This window comes from Lygodium microphyllum, chromosome 12 (genome assembly GCF_053477565.2).
Source record: "Lygodium microphyllum isolate KBCC chromosome 12, Lygodium_microphyllum_v1.1.10, whole genome shotgun sequence".
Classification (NCBI taxonomy): domain Eukaryota; kingdom Viridiplantae; phylum Streptophyta; class Polypodiopsida; order Schizaeales; family Lygodiaceae; genus Lygodium; species Lygodium microphyllum.
In genome coordinates, this window is record NC_141146.1 from 138,918,712 (window position 1) to 138,939,420 (window position 20,709).

Consider the following 20,709-nt stretch of genomic DNA (forward strand, 5'->3'; position numbering starts at 1 on the left):
TAAACTTGTGCAAAACAAATTTACTTAAGCATGGCTTCGCTCTTAGTTAGATCTATTACATTGTAAAACATTAAACTGGATAGAAAATGTAAAATCCTGTATAGTATGTAGAAGTGTAGATATAGCGTATCGATATATAGAATAGCATATAGATTCCTCGCAATTGCCTTAATATTTTGGAGGGGTGAAATTTGGGACGAATCCGATGTTAATATTGACGAGGGGAACAGCAGTAAATACAGGAAGTTGAAGAAGGAACGGTCACGAAAGTAGACATAAATGGCGTCCAAGTGTGCAACATCTAACTAGGGATCGCTCTCTCTCTCTCTCTCTCTCTCTCTCTCTCTCTCTCTCTCTCTCTCTGTGTGGCGACACGCTGGCTGGATTGTTCCCGGAACAGTAAAGAGCCGCAACATGCCAATCCTCTTAGCTGTTGGACGACGCGTTGAGATCTTCTTGTATCACTAAAAACATCAACCTCTCTGAGAAGCTACTCTCACAAATTAATAAATAACCCTGGCTACAACTCGACCCTCTGTTATAAGCTGGCTCCCCCTCAACCCCCCCTCTCTCTCTCTCTCTCGATTGATCGAACAGCTAGCCTCTAGGCTAGCTCATCTCAGAATGACTATGATGGCCTGTCGCCGACCGGCCAGTGTATCAGCTTTTTTGGTCGTATTGATCGTCTGCAGTTCATCATTGTGGACCTTATCATCCAGCGTTGCTTATGCAGCAGGGACCAGGCCGGCAGCTAATTTCAACCAAGATTTCACAATCAATTGGGGAACCGGCGGGGAAGCCAAGATCCTTGATAACGGCCAGCAAATGCAGCTCTCTCTGGACCGTAACTCAGGTATGTTCTATTCGGAAATTTAACAGATGGCGCTCTGCTAGTAGTATTATAACCTATTATAAACACAACACATTCAGGCGCAGCATAAGAGTTTGATACCGGGTTTCCTTGCATAATCTGAGTATTGGAAGTTCTGCCAGGTGCCGAGTTTGCATCGAGGAGCTCTTTCCTTTTCGGGAGCATCGGCATGCAGATAAAGCTTGTCCCAGGCGACTCTGCTGGAACAGTTACTTCGTTCTACGTAAGTCTCGTAGATATGCTCAATGCTGGTTTTGTAATTATGGACTAATGTCACCATGCTATCAAATTTCGAGTATTGATAGCCTGATACTCAAAATTTAAAGCACGAATCGAGGATCATGCAATCAACATTGACGAACGTTCCATCTAATCTGTAATTCTAATCATTTTGTGTCCACGCAGATGGCATCAAAGGATCTGAGCACCAGAGACGAGTTGGATTTTGAGTTCCTCGGCAACGTGTCTGGGCAGCCGTATGCTTTGCAGACGAATGTGTTTGCGAATGGGCAAGGAGGGAGGGAGCAACGCATTAACCTTTGGTTCGATCCAACCCTCGATTTCCACACATACTCCGTGCTGTGGAACCACGACCAGATAGTGTAAGTAATAACAGATCAACTGTGCTCAGTTCGGTGGCTATATTTACTTTTACTGCTGTTGAGTAGTTGCAGAGAAGTATCATTACTTGCGGTTAGTATTACCAGTAAGCATCGAATCACTTGCAGTTAATGTTATCAGTAATAATAATAAGTATAATAATAATAATAAGCCGTAGCAGCAGCGGCAGGAGTGCTAATAGGAGTAGTGTATATTGTAATATAGTGTATAGTGCTACTTGCAGTAGTTGCAGCATTAATACTAGCAGCAGTAGTTTCAATGGTCATATTTTACTGTTTATACATTGACCGTAGTATTAGCAGTCGCAGTCGCAATATCAGTGGTGCTATTTGTTTGTAGCATTTGTAGTAGAAGTGGCAGGTAAAATTTAGTAGTGACAGCACTATTGACAACAGTGATAAGCAGTAGGAGGATTTAGAAGTATTAGTAGCAGCGAGCTGCAACATCAACACTTTACAGGTTTGCATACCATTGATATAAATCATTAACAGCAGACATAATGTTGCCGCCCGTCCCTTGCAGAAGCTCATAATGTTGACGAAATTCACAATGTGAGAATCATAGTGGGAATTTGTTTATAGTTTCTCTCTCTATGTGTGCGTATAACATTGTATTGATCTATAGCTTCTCTCTCCGTATATGTGCGTATGACACTGTATCGATCCGCTAGGCAGGTTCTTCGTGGACGGATTGCCGATACGCGTCTTCAAGAACAACGTGAGAGGGGTGGCGTACCCAAGCAAGCAGCCGATGCGAGTGTTCGCAAGCATCTGGAACGGGGAGAGCTGGGCGACGAGGGGAGGGCTGGACAAGATCAACTGGGAGCACGCACCCTTCACCGCCTCCTTCAAGTCCTTCCAGCCCCACTCCTGCCAGTGGGACCCGTCCTCCAATCCGAGCCCGCCACCTTGCGCTAGGCAGATCCGTGGCACGTCGTCGTCGCCAACTGCGGGCGGGAACTGGTGGGACTCGCCCAGATACGCCATCCTGAACTCCAAGCAGAGGACCTTCCTCTCGTGGGTCCGGCGCAAGCGCACCATCTACGACTACTGCTCCGACACCGCCCGCTACCCTACCGCCCCTCCCGAGTGCTCCGTCAACAACTAGCCTCTCATGATCTCATCCAAGCAGTTCATTTCTACATCACGAGTTCCCATCGATTCCTTCCTCTATCTTCCATCTCCCACTTGTATCGCGTGTCGCGAGTCTAGCCTACTGACATTAGTCATTCATCAGCCATGGCAGCTAGTCGACGAACCATGATGATCCTATACTTCTTTCTACCTTGTCCGCAGAATTTCTGTCTACCTCATTCGTTTCATTTGTTGAATTGCCTTACTTTCTTCCGCGTCAATCATAGCCCATGCCGGCTCTTAATTATGCTTCTGCAGCGCATTTCCTGGCTCGTTTCCCAGTTACAATTAATGCAAAAAGCTCGATATTCTTCCACCGCTGTGCTGTCTTCCACCGTTGTGCTTCTGCAATGCTACATAAGCAACGTTCACGAATCACCAAAAATCCAGGTTTAATGTGAGATAAGTTGTAAAACTTTTAAATATATTTTTAGGATTTTTCAAAGTATAAAAATTAATTTTATAAATGATAAATATATGTTGTTTGATTTAAAAATTTATGTGAAATTTTGAGTTGAAGATTTTTGTGTCTTACACCCAAAAAAGTTTTTCATGAACAGTGCGAACCAGTCTCACACTAACAAAAAAGTGGACACTTTTGAATTTTTACTTCATAGAAAGCCAACAGTTCCCATTAAGGATTCTATCCTCTAGGTACACATCATTACTATTTTAAGCGCTTGCATATCAAAAAAATACATTACATGTATTTTTTAATTCAACAATGTTTGAAAATTCTAGTATTAATGATGCTAAAAATACTAGCACCCTGAGTACACTAAATGATTTGTGGTAATCACCAAGAAAAAGAGTAGGTTGGCCACCAAGAAAAAAAAGTATCTATGAAGTGCAAGCAAAGGGTGTATTTATATTGGAATCTTTTTTGTACTTATCTGTCTATGGTTTTTTTCTTTTGGAGAAGGGCTTAAATTTGAAAGATGCCTCTAGGGTATACTCAAGTTTTACACCCGCACACTCAACCATTTGAACTACACTCCTATTGGCATTATATTGAATAATGTAAACCATTTGAACTACACTCCTATTGGCATTATATTGAATAATGTAAACCACTTGAACTACACTCCTAGTGGCATTATATTAAATAATGTAAACGTTTACATCAATAGTAATTGACAAAAAGTTAGTAAAACTTATATACCAAAAAAGTTTTTAATTTCTATGGGCATTTCAGTCTACACATCAATAAAACTTGCAAGATAAGGAACTAAAATTACTTAATATATATGCAATTAGCTCGAGGCACAACAAGGAAATTGAGCTATGGCAACGTTTTTGGTCCACATTGCTTTATTGATGCTACTAGCAATGACGTCATGCAGTGTAAAACAAATGGATCAAAACAATTGTGGCATTTTCTCCACAATTGCTTTGTGCCTTTTTGAGAGAGTGAGGGAGGGAGACCGAGAGAGCTTGAAGGAGAAGAAGAAGGCCAAGGAGAGTGCAAAGGAGAAAAAAGGGAAAAACTATGAAGGAGAGCTTGAGCTTGAAGGGAGTGGGTGTGTGTCCTTGAGGCTCGAGGAAAACCCTTTCCTCCTTCCCTCCCTCTTTTCTTTCTATATTGTGTTTATTGTGTTTATTGTGTGTGTGTGTGTGTGTGTGTGTGTGTGTGTGTGTGTGTGTGAAGGGGGGGGAGAGGGGGAGGGGAGGGGAAGACGAGAGATGGAGATACGGAAAGAGAGAAACTTAGGGAGAGAGGAAAAGGAAAACAGAGAGACGACATAACAGAAGGAGATGGAGGCACCACAAGTAAATAGAGATATATCGACCAACATTAGTGACGATTTTCAATGGGGTCGCTATTTGCATCGATAATACCATCGGCATTAGCATTGCTTTTAGTATCGATGTCTATGCTAATAGTGACACTAATACTAATGATATTAGCGACACAAATAGTGACATCATACTATAGGGAAACAATGTCAAATGTAGAGCATGTCAATTTTTCTTTGCAAAATGAGCATAAAGAAGGCAAGATACATCATGTGTCAGATGCTGATGCTACATACAAGCCCGTGGGGGTCCACTAGGGTTTACCGTATGGTACCACATGAGTGTAAGTGAGGGGGGTTATTTAAGGGAAGGAATGTACATTTTATCATGTAAGGTCCCATAAATAGGGGGTAGATAAGGGGTATTTTCATATATTTCTTGCACGCAGGTGACGTCTCCTTATCACTACTAATGAATCCCCTGTGCATACAATAAGGTAGAACAAGTCCTCTTTGAAGTTGGGTTGCACACGGGGACCAAGTAGAATTAAAAAAGGACGATAAAAAATGGGACAAGAGTGGAAACATCCCTCAAAGCATGCTTTGGCAGACCCAAGGCTAGAAAGTTTGTATCTCTACCTCCAGATGAGGAAGGCAATATACTTGTGAAACAACCAGAGAAGTATGAAGCATGGAAAAAGTTGCACCTTGATGTTCCAAATTGGAGCAATGGGGGAAGAATGAGGATTGCAAAGGTAGAAGTGTGGATACACCTAGATAAATTAGCAACTCTCTTACAAAAGTTGAGGTTTAGGGATGGTGGCTAAATTTCACAACTCTATGGTGGAGGCATGGACTTCAGACAACATAATACACTACATGGTCAATTATTTCACCATTAGAAAAATATATTATCATTGTGAATTAGTTTGTGTTTCTAATCTCTCTTTCTTATGCAGCTTATACTTGAAGCACATGATCCATACTTTGCAAATCAAGGGAGTTTAGCAATATGGTCAACTCAAGGCATGGAATGATCTCACTAGCAAGCTCATTGTGCTTTTCAAAAGGCAACTGATCATGGAGGTGGCATCAATGATCCTAATTCTATGAATCAATTATTCCAATGGTAGTACAGGATATTAGAGATACAATATAAGGAAAAAAAAAACTCGGGGAAGTTACTATATGTATATCCTCTACATCACGTGTGTTCAAGGCCTATTTATAAATATCATTATCTATGAATTTTTCATAAATAAAACATAACCCTTTTCTATTCAATCTATAAATAATCCTTTTATATTACACCATTCTGTATGTAAAAAATGTATAAAAATGGTATTTTAAAAATACCTTATTTTGAACCCACGTGATGCACATATATTCATGAGTAACTTACTGGAGAAAGAAAATAAGTCCAAAACCTCTCAAGAGAAATCTATAAGTAGGACAATATATGAAGTGAGGAAAGCAAGATATGAAAACAATACAGCTAGACAACGACATACAGAATGGTTGGTAACCCAAGAGAGAGATGGCAAGAAATGGAGACCTAGATAAAGAGTACAAATTTGATGCATCTAGAGTCCAAGGGAGAGTATAAGTACTAAGGATATCACTCATCAATACTCCTATCTTAAACACGAGATGTCTGTGAAATTGGCTAAAAGAGAATTTTATAAAATCTGTTTAAAATTTTAAAGGTTTAAACTATATTTTTAAAGTTTTGATATCGATTGCTCTATCTTTTGGGTCTATTAATCTTTAACCATGCTTCTTGGGAGAAGGGACAATGTAAAAATGCCTATCTTAGAGAGTGAAATTTAAGGTTATCTCTACTTGAGTCTTTTATTTAACTATACATACAAGATATTGTTTGAACTTTCAAAAATAATAATTTAAATTATTAAAGTCAATTTTGAAATCCTAAGATAAAGATTTGAAGTTTCCAAACCTTGGAATATTCACTATCCTAGATAGAGAGGGGCATGAGGGGGGTTGGCAAGATATAGAGAGAGGGAGGGATGGGGTAGAGAGAGAGAGAGAGAGGGAGAGAGAGAGAGAGAGAGTATATATATATATATATATATATATATATATATATATATATATATATATAAAAGTTCATTTATATTAAAGTTACTTTTAAACTTCATCTATACTAAAGTAATTTTTAAGTTCATTTATACTACAGTAAGTTTAAAAGTTTCGTATTTAAGTTAAACGCCATATTGGGGAATATGGAAATTTTCCATAAGTTTGGGACATGTGGTCAAATCTTTGGATTTGTCATAACTTGAACACTATAACTCCAAATCGAGCACTCTATAGCTTAATAGATTCCATTTTTCAAGCACTTTCCAATGATAGGTCACATCATATGGTTTTGAGAAACTTATGGGCATGTTATCCAGATGCCACCTTTTTGGTATTCAAAAAATGGGAATTGGGAGATTCCCAAAACTCACTAATATTGTGTTGTTAAGCCTCTCCTTTCATTTTTTCCCATTACTCTTCACTCTACCCTCAACTTTTCTACCATATATCATCACAACCATGGAACTTTCTAAGCTTCCTATCAAGAAGGCCCATGCAAGAGCAAGAGATTAATACTCTTCTAAATCTAGTGAGCATATTGTAAGTGATAACAATCCCCTGATAGCCGATAATGGTGGCCCTACTATAGCTAATAATGGTGGTGTTACTATGGTCAACAATAATGGCCCTAGTGTGATCAATAATGATGGCCCATCTATTAAGAATAATGGTCTGCCATTGTCTAGAAATGGTGGTCCACGTGCTCTAGTTGCTCCAGCTCCCACTATTACTTCAACTGGTAGTATACATCCTTCGATACATAAGAAGTGAAGATGGAGACTAGGCATAGCTACTCTATGTGAGATAAGAAAATTCCAGAAGACTACCAACTTAATTATTCCTAAGGCACCATTCTCTAGGTTGGTGTGAGAAAAACTACAACATCTGCAACTAGGGCATCATCACTATTCTTTTCAAGGAACCATGCAAGGAATGTGGGGCGATGGTCAAGCCAAGCCTTGCTTGCTCCCCAAGAGGCAGCTGAAAGCTACTTGATTGATCTCATGAGTGATGGTCAACTTCTAGCCATTCATGCATGATGTATAACTATTAAACCCATAGATTTTATTCTTGTTTGTAGAATTTACAACAACAAGGATGCATTTAATCCTAATATTAACAACATGCTTTGAGAAGTTACCTCGTACTAAATGAATCTATGTTTAGCTTATGATTGGTTGTAGATTTTAAGGAGCTTAACTTTTGAAGCCTTCCTCATTGATTTGTTCAAAGACAGTCTATGCAGGAGTGCATGCAAGGAGGATCACCATCACTGATAGGGATCTACAGATAGTGAGATTCGTTCGGTGATGGAGGGACAGTCCTAGTAGAGAGCAGTAACAATAGAGGATCTACCAATGAAACATCTATGGAATCTAGTTTCTGAAAAGATTTTATAAAACCCTACTTGTATTAGATCCTGTATAAATTGTAGTGAATATGAATACAAATATTTTTGTGCATCTTTTTTCATTTAGTTGCTTGTTATTTATTTTACTTATTTAAGTTATCCTTATGTGTCTTTGAATAAATAAATGCTACACATAAATTTGATAAAGAGTTGTGTATTAAATTTAAATAACAAATCATGTTGCATATAAATTCGATAAATAAGCATTACATTCAAATACAAACAATAATAAATTATACATATCACAAACTACATTGCACACAAATCTAACAACATTGATTTTAATTGATACAAGAGAAGATTACAAACTGTGTTACATTGCAAAACATATATCATTAGGTAGTAAGTACATCTAATATGTCCTAGGCTTCTTAGAGCTAGGCTCCCCATGGTTAGAGCTACTCTTTATCATATTAAGAAACAATACATTTTTCCCCAGAAGTTTCTATCTAATGAGAGTGGGGTCTTCAACTCTGACAACCATACCATGGGCCATCATGGAGAAAAGTGGACTAGACCTAGTACTTGTGAACAAGTAGAGCAACTTTGAACATCAACACTACTTTCTCCAAGCTGGAGTTGGTCGGGATGGTCTTGAAGAAGCCAGCATTCATCAGTTCCCTCAACTTTAGGAAGTTTCGAGCGAAAGCATGAGAACATGTCTTATGAAATACTAACATGCCACTAATAAGCTAACGAATGTACTTTCATTATGGATTCATATAACCTTCCTTGCCCACCTTGTCTAGATGAAAACTCATCTATATAGATAATGCCCTACATCACATAAGTTTAGTATCAGACTCACTATTCATGGAGTGTTAAAGATATATACTTCAATTTTTCATGCAATTTCACCCATAGGGCCTCCAAGGCATGTGGACCCACAACATAAAATTTGACCAAGATTAGACCCCTGCATGAGCCATGTCCATAGTCTTGCATTTGGGGGCTTGAATAAAATTTGATCGGGAGATCAGACCCCTATAGGAGCCCTGCATGCAAGCTCAGTCTAGGAGTTGGATCCAATAGGAGCCCTATCTATAGACTCACATCTAAGAACTAAATCTATTCAGGCTCCCAAACATGAGCCTAGGGACATGCTCCTCTAGGGTTCCCCAATCCCAGTTAAATTTCATGTTCTGGGTCCACATGCCGCCTTGGAGGCCTTTATGGGTGAAGTTGCCCTCATCCCTGGGGAGTCCACCTATAAGAAATCATCTATTTCAAAGGATATTTAGGAAATACCCTTTCTTTACATGCTATAAGGTCTTAAAATGACCCCTTTTACTTTACTAAACTTATAGATTTTTTTCAAATTGTAATTTGAAAACCCCTTTTGTAAATATAATCCTGTAAATTTTACTAAATATAATACCCTTTCTTTTGAACTCACGTGGTATCTTACATGTTCTATAAGGTGGACTCCTCGGGCCCTCATCTCTCTCTTGGGAAGGTACTGTGTAGTCAGGTCAAGGACCAAAAAGGCTTTCCTATTAGCAGTCAAAGTCCTGGTCAAAGATGTCATACTCTGGAGTCATATTCTTAGTTTGCTTTTGGATGCTCACAATAGCACAAATGTCATTGACACTCATGCCATCATATTGAGCTACCTCATCCACATGTGGTAGGGCATCCTATACATCAAAATCTATAAAATTATTTGATGAATAATGCACCATTATACAATATAGTTTTTCTTCTCTTATCTCCAAAATCTCCAACATATCTAGCATGAATAGGTATTCAACCCCCTCAATGGTGACAGCATGGAGAGAAGCAAGAGGTGGCTCATTGCTCATCATCTCAATAGGGCAAGAACGTGGGTGTACAATAGCTAAGCTATGTGCTACCTTCTTTATTGGATCAAGAGTGATTTCCTCATGCTCCCTCTCAAAATATTGTAGCTGCAACTAAGAGGGTGCATTGATATCTTCCTCACTGTTCTCTTGCACATCACTATACAAAACATAGATGGAAAAGGTTACATTATGCTCGATGAGATCCATCATGATGTGGTCCTAGGATGAGGTGGGTACAGCTTTAGCACGGAGTTGTTGCTCCACATGCACTAGAGCTTGGTTGATTACATTTGCATGGCTCGATCCAACACATAGACTATAAAAAAAATCTATCAAAATTCACCTAAGAGCAGAGTTTAGGAGGATGGAGCAAGTAAGAGGGTTCAGCTCATCACAAAATGATACTAATATGCTAGATCTAGGTTCTACCATGGAAAGTGAGCTCTCTAGATTCAAGGTCACACAAAACCTCAAGTAAATCTTGTCTCCTATAGATGCATAGCGTGTAGAGCTAATCCATGCAGTGAAGGCGGAAGTAGTAGCCATGGGAGAGAGAGAGAGAGAGAGAGAGAGAGAGAGAGAGAGAACAAAATAGATATAGAGAAGTAGAGAATGAAAATGAAAATGAGTTTAGAAATCTAACTTTTATGTATCAAGGGCTTTAAATAAAGGTTCTTATAAATTTGTAACGTTAAAGTTTTACATTAAAATCCTAACCATAGATACTTTATTTTAATAATTAATTGCCACCATTAAAATTACTCAAATAGACAAACACTTTATTACACTTCATTATATCCTCAAATATATTTATATCACTGAGTATGTTCAAGTCTAACTAGAGAAAATATTAGATTTTTTAAAGAAAAAATCTAAAAGACCTTTAAACACAACAACTAGAAATCTAAATACTTCCAACACTTATTTTCATTTCTTCCAACAACAAGGCGAGTGCTCAGAAAATGAGTAGAAGAGATAAGTTGTGAAGTGGGAGCTCACGCTTGACTAGCAAGACCCACAGACCACTTATTGTTTCAAGCATTTCAAGCGAGCTCTAATGGCTATCTCTCATCTAGCCGATATGCTTTTGATCCTATAAGTGTAGTAAGCTTACATTGATACTCGAATGAGTAGCCTCCTCCTCAAGCACTCCAGTAGCTCCACAATCCGTGACGCGAGCTCAAGCAAGCTGAACCTCTACCTTCAAGCTCCATCCACCATAGTTGTGTGTGCAAGAGAGGATAAGAGAAGAGAAGAGAAGAAGAGAGGAGAAGATGGATAGCTTCTCCACCACGGTCTCTCACCCTCACACACTCACTCCCTCGCACTCTCACACTCCCTCCCTCAAGTACAAGTGAAAGCATAAGCAAGAGGAAGAGAAGAAAAGAATAAGAGAGCTACTTTTTCCAAATACCAATAATGAACTTCTCATTCACTTTTTGAGTTTGTATACAAGCCCTAAATCCTTTGGGCACCCATCCCCTTTTTTACATGATCAAGCATCTTACCAAGGTCCTCTTTTCCTATTCCCTTCTATTTACCTTATCCCTTCACCTATGCCCATCTAGATTTTACAATTTGCATAGAAGGGAGCTTGACGCTCTTTTATCAAATTTTAGGGGTGTCTTTCATTTAAAATTTTGCCTTCCATCTTTTGCATTTTTTTGAGGTTGCCTTTGCACCTTTTTTCTTTTATCTTTCTTGTTGACTTCATTGGGTCCGTATTCTGGATCTTACTCGAACAACTCGAGTTCATATTTCCACGACGGGACCAAAATAAAGTGGAAGCTTACGCTCGACTGCCAAGACCCATGGACTGCTTATTGTTTCAAGTGTTTCAAGGGAGCTCTAATGGCTATCTCTCACCTAGCCAATACGCTTTGGATCCTATGAGTGTAGTGAGCTTACTTTGATGCCCAAATGAGTGACCTCCTCCCTTAAGCACTCCGGTAGATCCATGATCCATGATGTGACCTCAAGCAAGCTAAACCCTCTACCTTCAAGCTCCATCCACCATAGCCGTGCGCGTGAGACAAGAGAAGAGAAGAGAAGAGAAGAAGAGAGTAGAAGATAGAGAGCTTCTCCACCATGGTCCCTCACCCTCACACACTCACTCCCTCACACTCTCACACACCCTCTCTCAATCACAAGCAAGAGGAAGAGAAGAAAATAAGAAGAGAGCTACTTTTGTCAAACACCAAGAATGAGCTTCTCGTTCACTTTTTGAGTTTATATACAAGTCCTAAATCCTTTGGGCACCCAATATCCCCTTTTTTACATGACCGAGCGTCTTGTCAAGGTCCTCTTTTCCTGTTCCCTTCTATTTACCTTATCCCTTCACCTATGTCTGTCTAGATTTTACAACTTGCACAGGAGGGAGCCTAGCTCTCTTTTACAAAATTTTAGGGACGTCTTTCATTTAAAAACGTGCCTTTCATCTTTTGCATTTTTCTGAGGTTTCCTTTGTGTCTTTTGCCTTTTCTCCTTCTTCTTGACTTCATTAGGTCCATATTTTAGAATTTTCTTGGATTTATTTTTTATTTTCCTTTTTATTGTCCTGCATTGGGGTTAGCATTACTCCCCTCCTAGTTGAGTGCCAGTCCCATGGGCACTTGCGGGTCTTTGTTGATGAGGGCTCGATGAGTTGAAGAGTGATTGTGTGAGTGGATGATGGGGCCTTGTGGGAATTGGTCATGGAAGAGAAGCTTATCAAATGATTGAGGTGGTGAAGGCCAAGCATATGTCGAGTGGATGATGGGGCCTTCGAGGTTGGTGGTTGGTCACCTTCGTCTTTACACGTGAAAGGAAAAGAAAAGTGCACTGCCTAGGGGGTGTGTCTACCTTATTATGTGGTCTAATGTGCTCGTGCTAGTGGAACTGGGAGCTAGGTCAGAAGCCTAGGTGTTGTCCCACACTTGAGGACTGAGTTCCTACATAAGGGAGATGCGATGGGTGAAGCTTAGGGAGACAGGTTTAACCATAAGCGAGTGTGACCTCCCTAGGTATGTCCTACCTTTGATGTGCCCTAAGCATAAAATGGGAAATCAAAAAGAGGCTGGGGGTTGGAGACGAAGCTAATCATGACCGAGGCCACCAAATGCAGTGATTGTGGGGCTCATCTAGTGAGTTTCTTGCTTTCTCGTGTTTTTCTTCTATATTTTCTTACTCTTTCATTTTCCTTTTTTTTTCTTTTTTTCTTATTCCTTCATCTTTTCTTTTCTTTGTTTTGGGAAAGTAATAAAGAACTAATCTTCATCATCATGGTCATGAGAAGAAGTTGGGGGCTTAAGCGACTTGTTAAGGAATCCTTTTCTCTATATATATCCTTTTAGGTTCATTCTAACATGGAGAGGAGTTGTGGAAAAAAATAGGTGGTTGCACCTAGCGAAGCAGTAGCAATTCATGTCCTCTAAGAGGGCCATGCAAAAGAATGGTAAGAGGATAGCTTACATCATCAACCTAGCCATGACACAATTATCTATGCTAGCACTAAGATTAAAAAATAGGGGCGGGAGGTGGTATTCTTGTGGTATAGGATCTTGTTTAAGTAGTACCCTAAGTAATCTAAGATAGTTACAAGTAGTGATAAAGGCGAGATCTAGGCAAGAAGTGAACTCATTAAGAAAATGGACAATCGAGTCCCGTAAGTTATTCTCAGAGAAGGTCAGGGCGTCCTCTGGTGGCTTGGTGGCATTTACATTATATATTTTCGAGAAATCATATCTATCGTGGATGTTAGGGTTGAATTCCACCCCTACCCTTCTCCGATATGGCATGTATGTAGGGTTTTTTCTCTCGAAGGAGGATAGTGTGTTGTAAAACAACATCCAGGTGCCCATGTTACTATCTTGGATTCTCCTCCTCCACTTTGGTTGGGACTCATAGCCTTACATTGTCCTAGGCACCTCCATGACTTTTTTTTCCTAGTAAATAGGTGCCTCCATTCCCCAGTGCATTGGAAACTTCTCCCTCTGTTGATTCCACCTATCGCAGAGCCTTCCTCCCATGCTTATCACCTTCTCCACCACTTTGGTTGATAGTACTCTGCATAATGTAGATGAGAATTTAAAAGTGAAGTTGAAGGGTTGGCAATAGCCATTCTCTTTTTGCTCCCACACTATGAGCTCCACATTCCAATTCACTAGAAAACAATCTTCTTGTGGTGGAATGGGAACTTCTAGGGCTACTATTGGTTCGCCTTTTAATCTTGTTCTTGCCTGCTCCAACATCCTCATTTTCTTATTCTTGACTTCTACTTTTCTCTTAGCACTCGCATCCATCTCTTACTGCATTTCTAGTCATAGAGAGGGAGGTTGTGGGATTAGCTCCTTGTCTGGCTACCCCATTTCAAATTCTAGTGCTGCTTCTAAAAGTGGCCTCAGCATTTCATCTTCTCTCTTGGGCTCTTGTGGTTCTCCTTCCTTGAAGCTTAGCAGGTCCACATCTTGGACCATTAGCCCTACCCTAAGCAATTAATTTCCTTAATCTTGTTGGCTTAGGCTGGTCCCTTCTCCTTTTGGTTGAGCACACAACCCATGCCTTATGGATCTGCGAACAATCTCTAGCTTTTTCTTTAGTTTCTCAACGGCCTCCTCCTCTTTTGATTGTGTGACATCCAAGATAGTGTTGAGGAATACACATTTTTGGGCTTTTAATCTTCTATGTGCGGCCTCTACCTTGCTTTTTGCTAACACTCTATTCCCTTCTGTAAGGGCCAGACAGCTCACTAGGTCTTTTACTCTCCTTTCACTCTTCATCACCCATTCTTTGGTTCTTTGTTTCATTTCCTCTAAGCTTTCATTCTATCTTTGAGCTAAGGCCACTATCATTGGTTCTTGCTCTTTCCACATTTTGGTTATTTTCTCATTCTCCTTCTCCAAGCATTCAATCTCTCTCTCTAATCTCCCTTCCTCTTCCATCTCCATCAACAGCCTACCTATCATTTCATATTTTTGTCATGTTGATGCTCTTTGCCTTCTTGAGCTTTGTCTACTACTTCTGTTGCAAGTTGATCCATGGCTTCTTGGATTCTGTCCATCCGGCGTGTCAACTCTTCATTTTGCACAATGAGATGTTTGTACTATCTTTGTAGGTTGAATAGTTTTTTATGCTCTTCCTCAAGCCTTTCTTGTGACTTATCTCGTTCTCCTTATTTTGCCTTGAGCTTTGCCTTAAACTCATTTATCTCTCTTTGATAGCCAACCACTTGGCAAGTTTTCTCAAGTTGGTAGACTGCTAGTGTCTCCTTCGCAGCCTCCAACTCAGCTACTGCTATCTTCTTATCCTCCTTTGCTTTATCTACTATGAGAGAATCTCTTTGACGTATTCATTGTAGCCTATGGAAGGCAGTATGGTGGTGGGGATAAAGTGGTAGAGAGGCTGCTATCTTTTGCCTTTTGGGGTCTTGTCTTGACCCGGCATCTACAATCGTCGGTCTCTTAGTTCTAGTCACTCGGGCTCATGGGCTTATATCTAAGGCTATCTCCTATGCCCTATCCATTAAGAACTGTATCCAGGCCATGAGATTGTTGGCATCTACCTTGGGTATAGTGCTTTGGGTAGCTGTGGTAGCTGGGGTAAGAGCGAGTGAGATAGGATGAAGCAAGCCCTTGGCCTTGCCTTCTATCACTGGGGGTGGTATGATGTTTGGCACTTGGGCACTTGTTCCTAGGCCTTCTCCTCTAAAAGTGCTCATGGCAACCAACTCCTCCTCCCTGAAGCGCTACTCTATTGACATATGGATGGCCATAGCCACTATAGCCATGTCCTAATCTTCTTTCCTCCTAAGCTCTTTGGCCTCTTCATTTTCCTTTCTTTTTCTCTCTTCTTCATCTCTCTCGACTCCTCTTCTATCTTCTCCAATTCATCTTTTTCCTTCCTCCTTTCGTTTTCAGTCTTCTTCAACTCTTTTTGTCCCTTCCGCAAGTTGAATTTTTCTTTATTCCTTCTCTCTTCTTTAGCCTTATTTTGGGGAGTCTTCTTCTTCTTCTTCTTCTACTTCTTACCTCCTCCTTGGATAGACTGTGTCTCCTACTCTCCTTCCTCACTCACAGTTCTCTCGGTAGATTGTTCCTGCTCATGGAAAGGTGACCTATTGGGTGTCTCTCCAACTTGTTCTTTGCCTTGCACTCTCCTACTGCCTCCTGGATGATGGCTATCAATACGCCACCAAATCCTATGGTTGAGGCCTTGGAGAATGGCTTCTTTCTTGCTTTGGAGACTGGGGACTCTCCACCTATTGGTCTTCCACTTTTGGCCAGTGCTTTTTCTGAGGTTTCAATCACTTTTCACATGAAGCCATTCAAGTTCACTTCATCTAGGCATTTGGATACAATGCTTTCTAGCATCGATACATTGATCTTACTCATCATTAATACATTGTACCTTTTGACTAGAGAATAAGAAATGCACCATCTTTGCTTGCAACCACTGGACTTCTAGATCTGGGATATCAGCGAGGCTGCTACCGTCATTGGTGTGGACTAGAATCTTGTCCATTCCGAGCATGTTATACACATCCCTTTTGGGCCATCTCTTGACTTTGTTGGCCAAGGCCCAATGCTCTCTCCACCAACTCATGGCTCAGTGCTGCTCAACCTCCACCTGGCGGGTTTCCTCTCCTTGCCGCACAATTACAGTGGTGCGGTTTTTGTTAAAGGTTCCAAGGAATTCTACGCACTTGTCATAGTCCCAACTTTCTCCACATACTTCTATAGATTGTATTGATCCACGATCTGTTTCACGGATTGTTCTTCCATGGCTAAATCTTCCAAGTTCATGTGCCGATGAACTTGAAGTGGTTGAAGGCCCTTGTCTCTGTTGATAGCCAGACTTTGCTTGTTCCTCTTCTGAGAACAGAAGATTAGTGCTTTTCTCCTGACCTACCATTGTGGGTCCCTGTCATAATACTGCAGCTCACCATTAGTTTTCTTAAGATAATTCCTTGCAGGAAGATGAGTAGAGAATGATTGTGCACTTATAGAAAAATGAAATGCTTAAGTATAGAAAGAGAATTTTTCTTCAAGCAATCCACACAATCCAATAAAAATCCATGAATTTTTTCCTTAAAGTATGTTTTTCCAATTTTCCTTAAAGTATGTTTTTCCACCTTACCCCCTCCCCCTTTGGAAATGAGAAGAATCCTTCCTAGGATTAGAGGTTGAAGGGTTAAGGTCAATCAACACACATTCACATTGCTTTACTTTTTTATAAGCCAAGTGTAGAACTGCAGGTTGTATTTCAAGTACACATGGCAGTCCATGTCAAAAGGTCAAATGTTGACATGTGTTATGTATGTCAAAACATCCATTAGAAAGTCACTAGAGGAAATTTGGCTAGTAATATGTAGTATCTCCTCAGTTAGGACATGATTTAGGTAGGGATGAGTGAGTTTGTGATTTCAACTGTAGTGATGGCTAGGACTTTGAATGAGGTAGGAGCCGTGTAAGTCAAATCATTCTTTGAGGTTTAGATTGCACATCTTTCCTTGTCGTTGGTCATAATGTGGCAGCCCTCTTGTTCCCATTGGAGTCAAAGGAGCATACCATTTATGCAAGAATGTAGACTTAGTGTTGGTTAGGGCTTTTAATGCTTCAATTTTATGGGTCATGGCAAAGATAGTTAGTGTATCATAAGATGTGATGAGACTTCGTTTTGTGCACTTGCTTGCAAGATATTTCATTGTCGATTAACTCTTCAATTACCATGGAAGCCTTAATGAATACAAATTCAGATTCCTCATAGGAGCAAGGTAGCATAGCACACTTTAATTGCTAAAGGTTCTTCTAAAATATCTAAGTCTAATCAGTCATAGATTTTAGCAAGCATGGAAAATGTAGCATCTCAGCATTGAATAGAAGTCATCCCCCATGTTCTCAGCTAAGTCCAAGGCCAAGATAAGGATAGATCACCACTCATAAGAGGGTTTAAGTCTTGCAAAGAGGTTGGGGTTTGACTGGACTAGATAGCTTACTAGTTGATGTTTGCGGCTTTTGTGGATCCGGAGGGGTCAGTTTAGATTCTTGTGTGATAGGCATGGTTTACCATTTTGTTGTTGTGCTACTAGATGCTTGTGAGGCTCACTAGCAATGCTAGGTTGAGGGAGTTTGGAGATAGAAAATCGTGTGTTCGGTTAATAGAATTTCTGAGGCTCTGCAAGCTTAGTGGGTTTGGGCTCTATGGGCTTTGCAGCTTGAGTCTTATTTGGCTTCAACTCCTTGACTATTATATTGTCTTGTTTAGACAAGTTCGAGGGTTGCGCTTGAGTAGTGCCCTTGGCAGTCTTGGCTTTAGGCACCCACATCCAGGTATTGCCCTCATAATAACATTGTGCTTGCAATAGGGTTTTGGGAACCCATCACAGCTTGATTGTAAGTCGATGCCTATAGTGCCTTGTTTTTTGCCTCTCAAGACTAGAATAAAAACATAAGACACACCGGTCCTGAAATAACCCTAATATTGTAGGAAACTTCTTGAACGAATTTACAGCCATTATACGCACAAAATATTCAGGAAACATACTCAAACATGAAACACATATCATATTCACAAATGCAGAATTGCTATCTAGAAATATATCACACAATGTACTACCATCACAACCATTCCTGATGAAATAACTTGAAGTAGAAAGAATTAATATTTAGGCTACAAGCAAATAACAATAGGATCAATCATCAGCCACCATTTCACGGCACTGTCTCTCATCGTATTTCATTCTCAATTATACAATCACCCCATGAATACAACTGCTTGGCATTTTGACATGCAGACTGACTTTTAGGTGAAACATCATATGAAAGCTAAAGTCACTTTACACATGCTAATCCCATAAACCTAAATACATACAAGTACTAGGGTATGAAATAGTACTAAATGGATGAAAAAATCCAAGCCCTAACACCTAGCATAGCTTGATTGGGATAGTCATGACTTGAACCCACAAGCATGCAACTAACTGATATGTAAACTAACCCAAAGAACATAGTTATACCTTTCTAGAGGCCTTGCACCTCTTGAAAAGCCACACTGAGCAATAATGAGTAGGGCCCTCTAGGATACTCAAAGCTCTCTGGTGCAGTTGTATAACCAGCCCTAAGTGTTTGTAAAGTGAAAATAGTAACTAATCCCTTAATGCAAAGTGAAATATAGTGCAACCATTTCAAGGCAACATGCTAGTACTGGAAATTGATCAAGTACAATGGCATCCATACTATATCATAGAGAACAAATATATAGAACCATGACTAAATCAATAAATCACTACTCCAATGGCAAAGAATAGAAACTTTGATAAGGAAATATGTTGATGACACTCCAACATCTGCATCATAAGAAATATATGGAAATATACCATACCACTTAAACCTCAAACATGAAACTGCATCTCCAAAGAAATATGCAAGATAATCCAAGAAAACCTGTAAAAGAAAACAATAAAAAACTGCATCTGCATCTACATCATACTCATCCATAACTTCAATATGTGCACTATATCACATGAAAGATATTTCCTTGCATCAATCCAAATTGATAAAACCTATATTTGTTGACTTGCTAGTCTATTCTCAGGTTTCAAAAACTCCTGATCTTCAGGTCGCTACTATACTTGCTATTTTTCAGCTTGTTGTAGTACTTCTTGCTGCATTTCTTGATTTTTAGGCTGCTGCCATACCATTTCTTGATGTAGGAAATTAGGTTGTTGTTGTTGTTGTAAGAATTCAAGTTGCAAGAATTTGGGTTGCACGGATTCAAGTTGCTGCAGTATGTAATTTTGACATTACCAACAAACCTGAATACTCTTGAAATGCTAAAATTTGCTGAAAACTAGAAAATTCCAACAAACTTGAAAAATCATCTTGCAAGTAAAGAACTTGAACACTTCCTGATGGAGAAAATTGCAATATACTTCTAGAAATGTCATCCAACTCATCAAGAATCATCACTCCTATGCTTGAAAACTGCTTATCCTGAATAATATCAACCATTCTTGCCAAAACATCAATTGCATAGATATCCACTATTGCAAGTACTTGCATAATTCTATTAGCTTCAACCTCATTTCCAAATTGATTAGAATACTTAAAAACTTCAGAAATATCATGTTGAACTAAAACATTAATATCTTGATCATCCACATCTTCATTGTCCACTATAGGCTCAAATTCTTCAATATCCTAATTTCATGAATTTTCTTACTACTCAAGATTAGGATACAATATAACTCTAGAATTCTAAACTAATTTATCCAATTCAGTCCTTGCACTTTCCTGAAGTGTAGACTACTCCTTCCTTGCCAAAAAGCCTTCAGGATGATGTCCTGAATAGTCATAAACTGCAATATGACCAATTTGCTAATTTTCGGGTATCCGTTTGAGTTTATTTTCAGGATAATATCTTCTTGAGTCCTGATTTAATTTATTCTCCTCATTCCTTAACCTCTTTTGAAATTCAAGCTGCTCTTGATCTTCAAGAAAATTGCCTGAATGTTTTCCTATAGATTGAACAATTTGCTATTCCAAAACTACATTTTTAGCATAGATTTCGGCCTACAAATTGAACAATTTGCTATTCCAAAACTACATTTCTAGCATTGATAGGCTACTCATGATACCCTTAAATGATGCTCTCCACATCTATTTTGAACACAGGTACCATTGAAGCATTTTCTTGAAGAAATATTTCTTCCACATCATTGTTTACTTCATCTACCATATCAATTGTTTGTGCATATAGATACTCAAGAATAATATCTTGATTTGGAATATGAGAACAAGTCAATTGAGTATGCAAATCATTAATTACATTATCCTTTTGAAAAACAAATTCCTCAAGAGCATTAATGACTTCAAAATAATAAGAAACTTTCAAATCCATTGTAGTCCTGACATGAAAAACCTCTTGTTGAAGCTATGCTTTCTCTTCTTGAATTTGATTAATGACAAATAAAGCTTCAACTACTACAATTTCAGCTGCATTCCTCTCCTTTTCCAACTCAGAAGAAAGACATTGAATCATCTCAGTTGAAGATTGAGTC

The 20,709-nt window shown here is 39.4% G+C and overlaps 1 protein-coding gene across 2 annotated transcripts; it reads left to right on the plus strand.

The window, feature by feature from the left end:
* Nucleotides 1-547: 547 nt before the first annotated feature.
* Nucleotides 548-2,935, plus strand: LOC148028344 (xyloglucan endotransglucosylase protein 8-like). 2 transcript variants are annotated; one of them, XM_087689036.1, is made up of 4 exons: nucleotides 548-853; nucleotides 994-1,094; nucleotides 1,277-1,473; nucleotides 2,167-2,935. In XM_087689036.1, exons 1-4 carry the CDS (start codon nucleotides 625-627, stop codon nucleotides 2,597-2,599), a joined length of 960 nt encoding a protein of 319 aa, XP_087545162.1. In that variant the 5' UTR covers nucleotides 548-624; the 3' UTR covers nucleotides 2,600-2,935. The 2 variants fall into 2 exon arrangements, with proteins under 2 accessions (XP_087545162.1, XP_087545163.1); XM_087689037.1 differs by having other exon boundaries at nucleotides 2,163-2,548.
* Nucleotides 2,936-20,709: the final 17,774 nt, after the last annotated feature.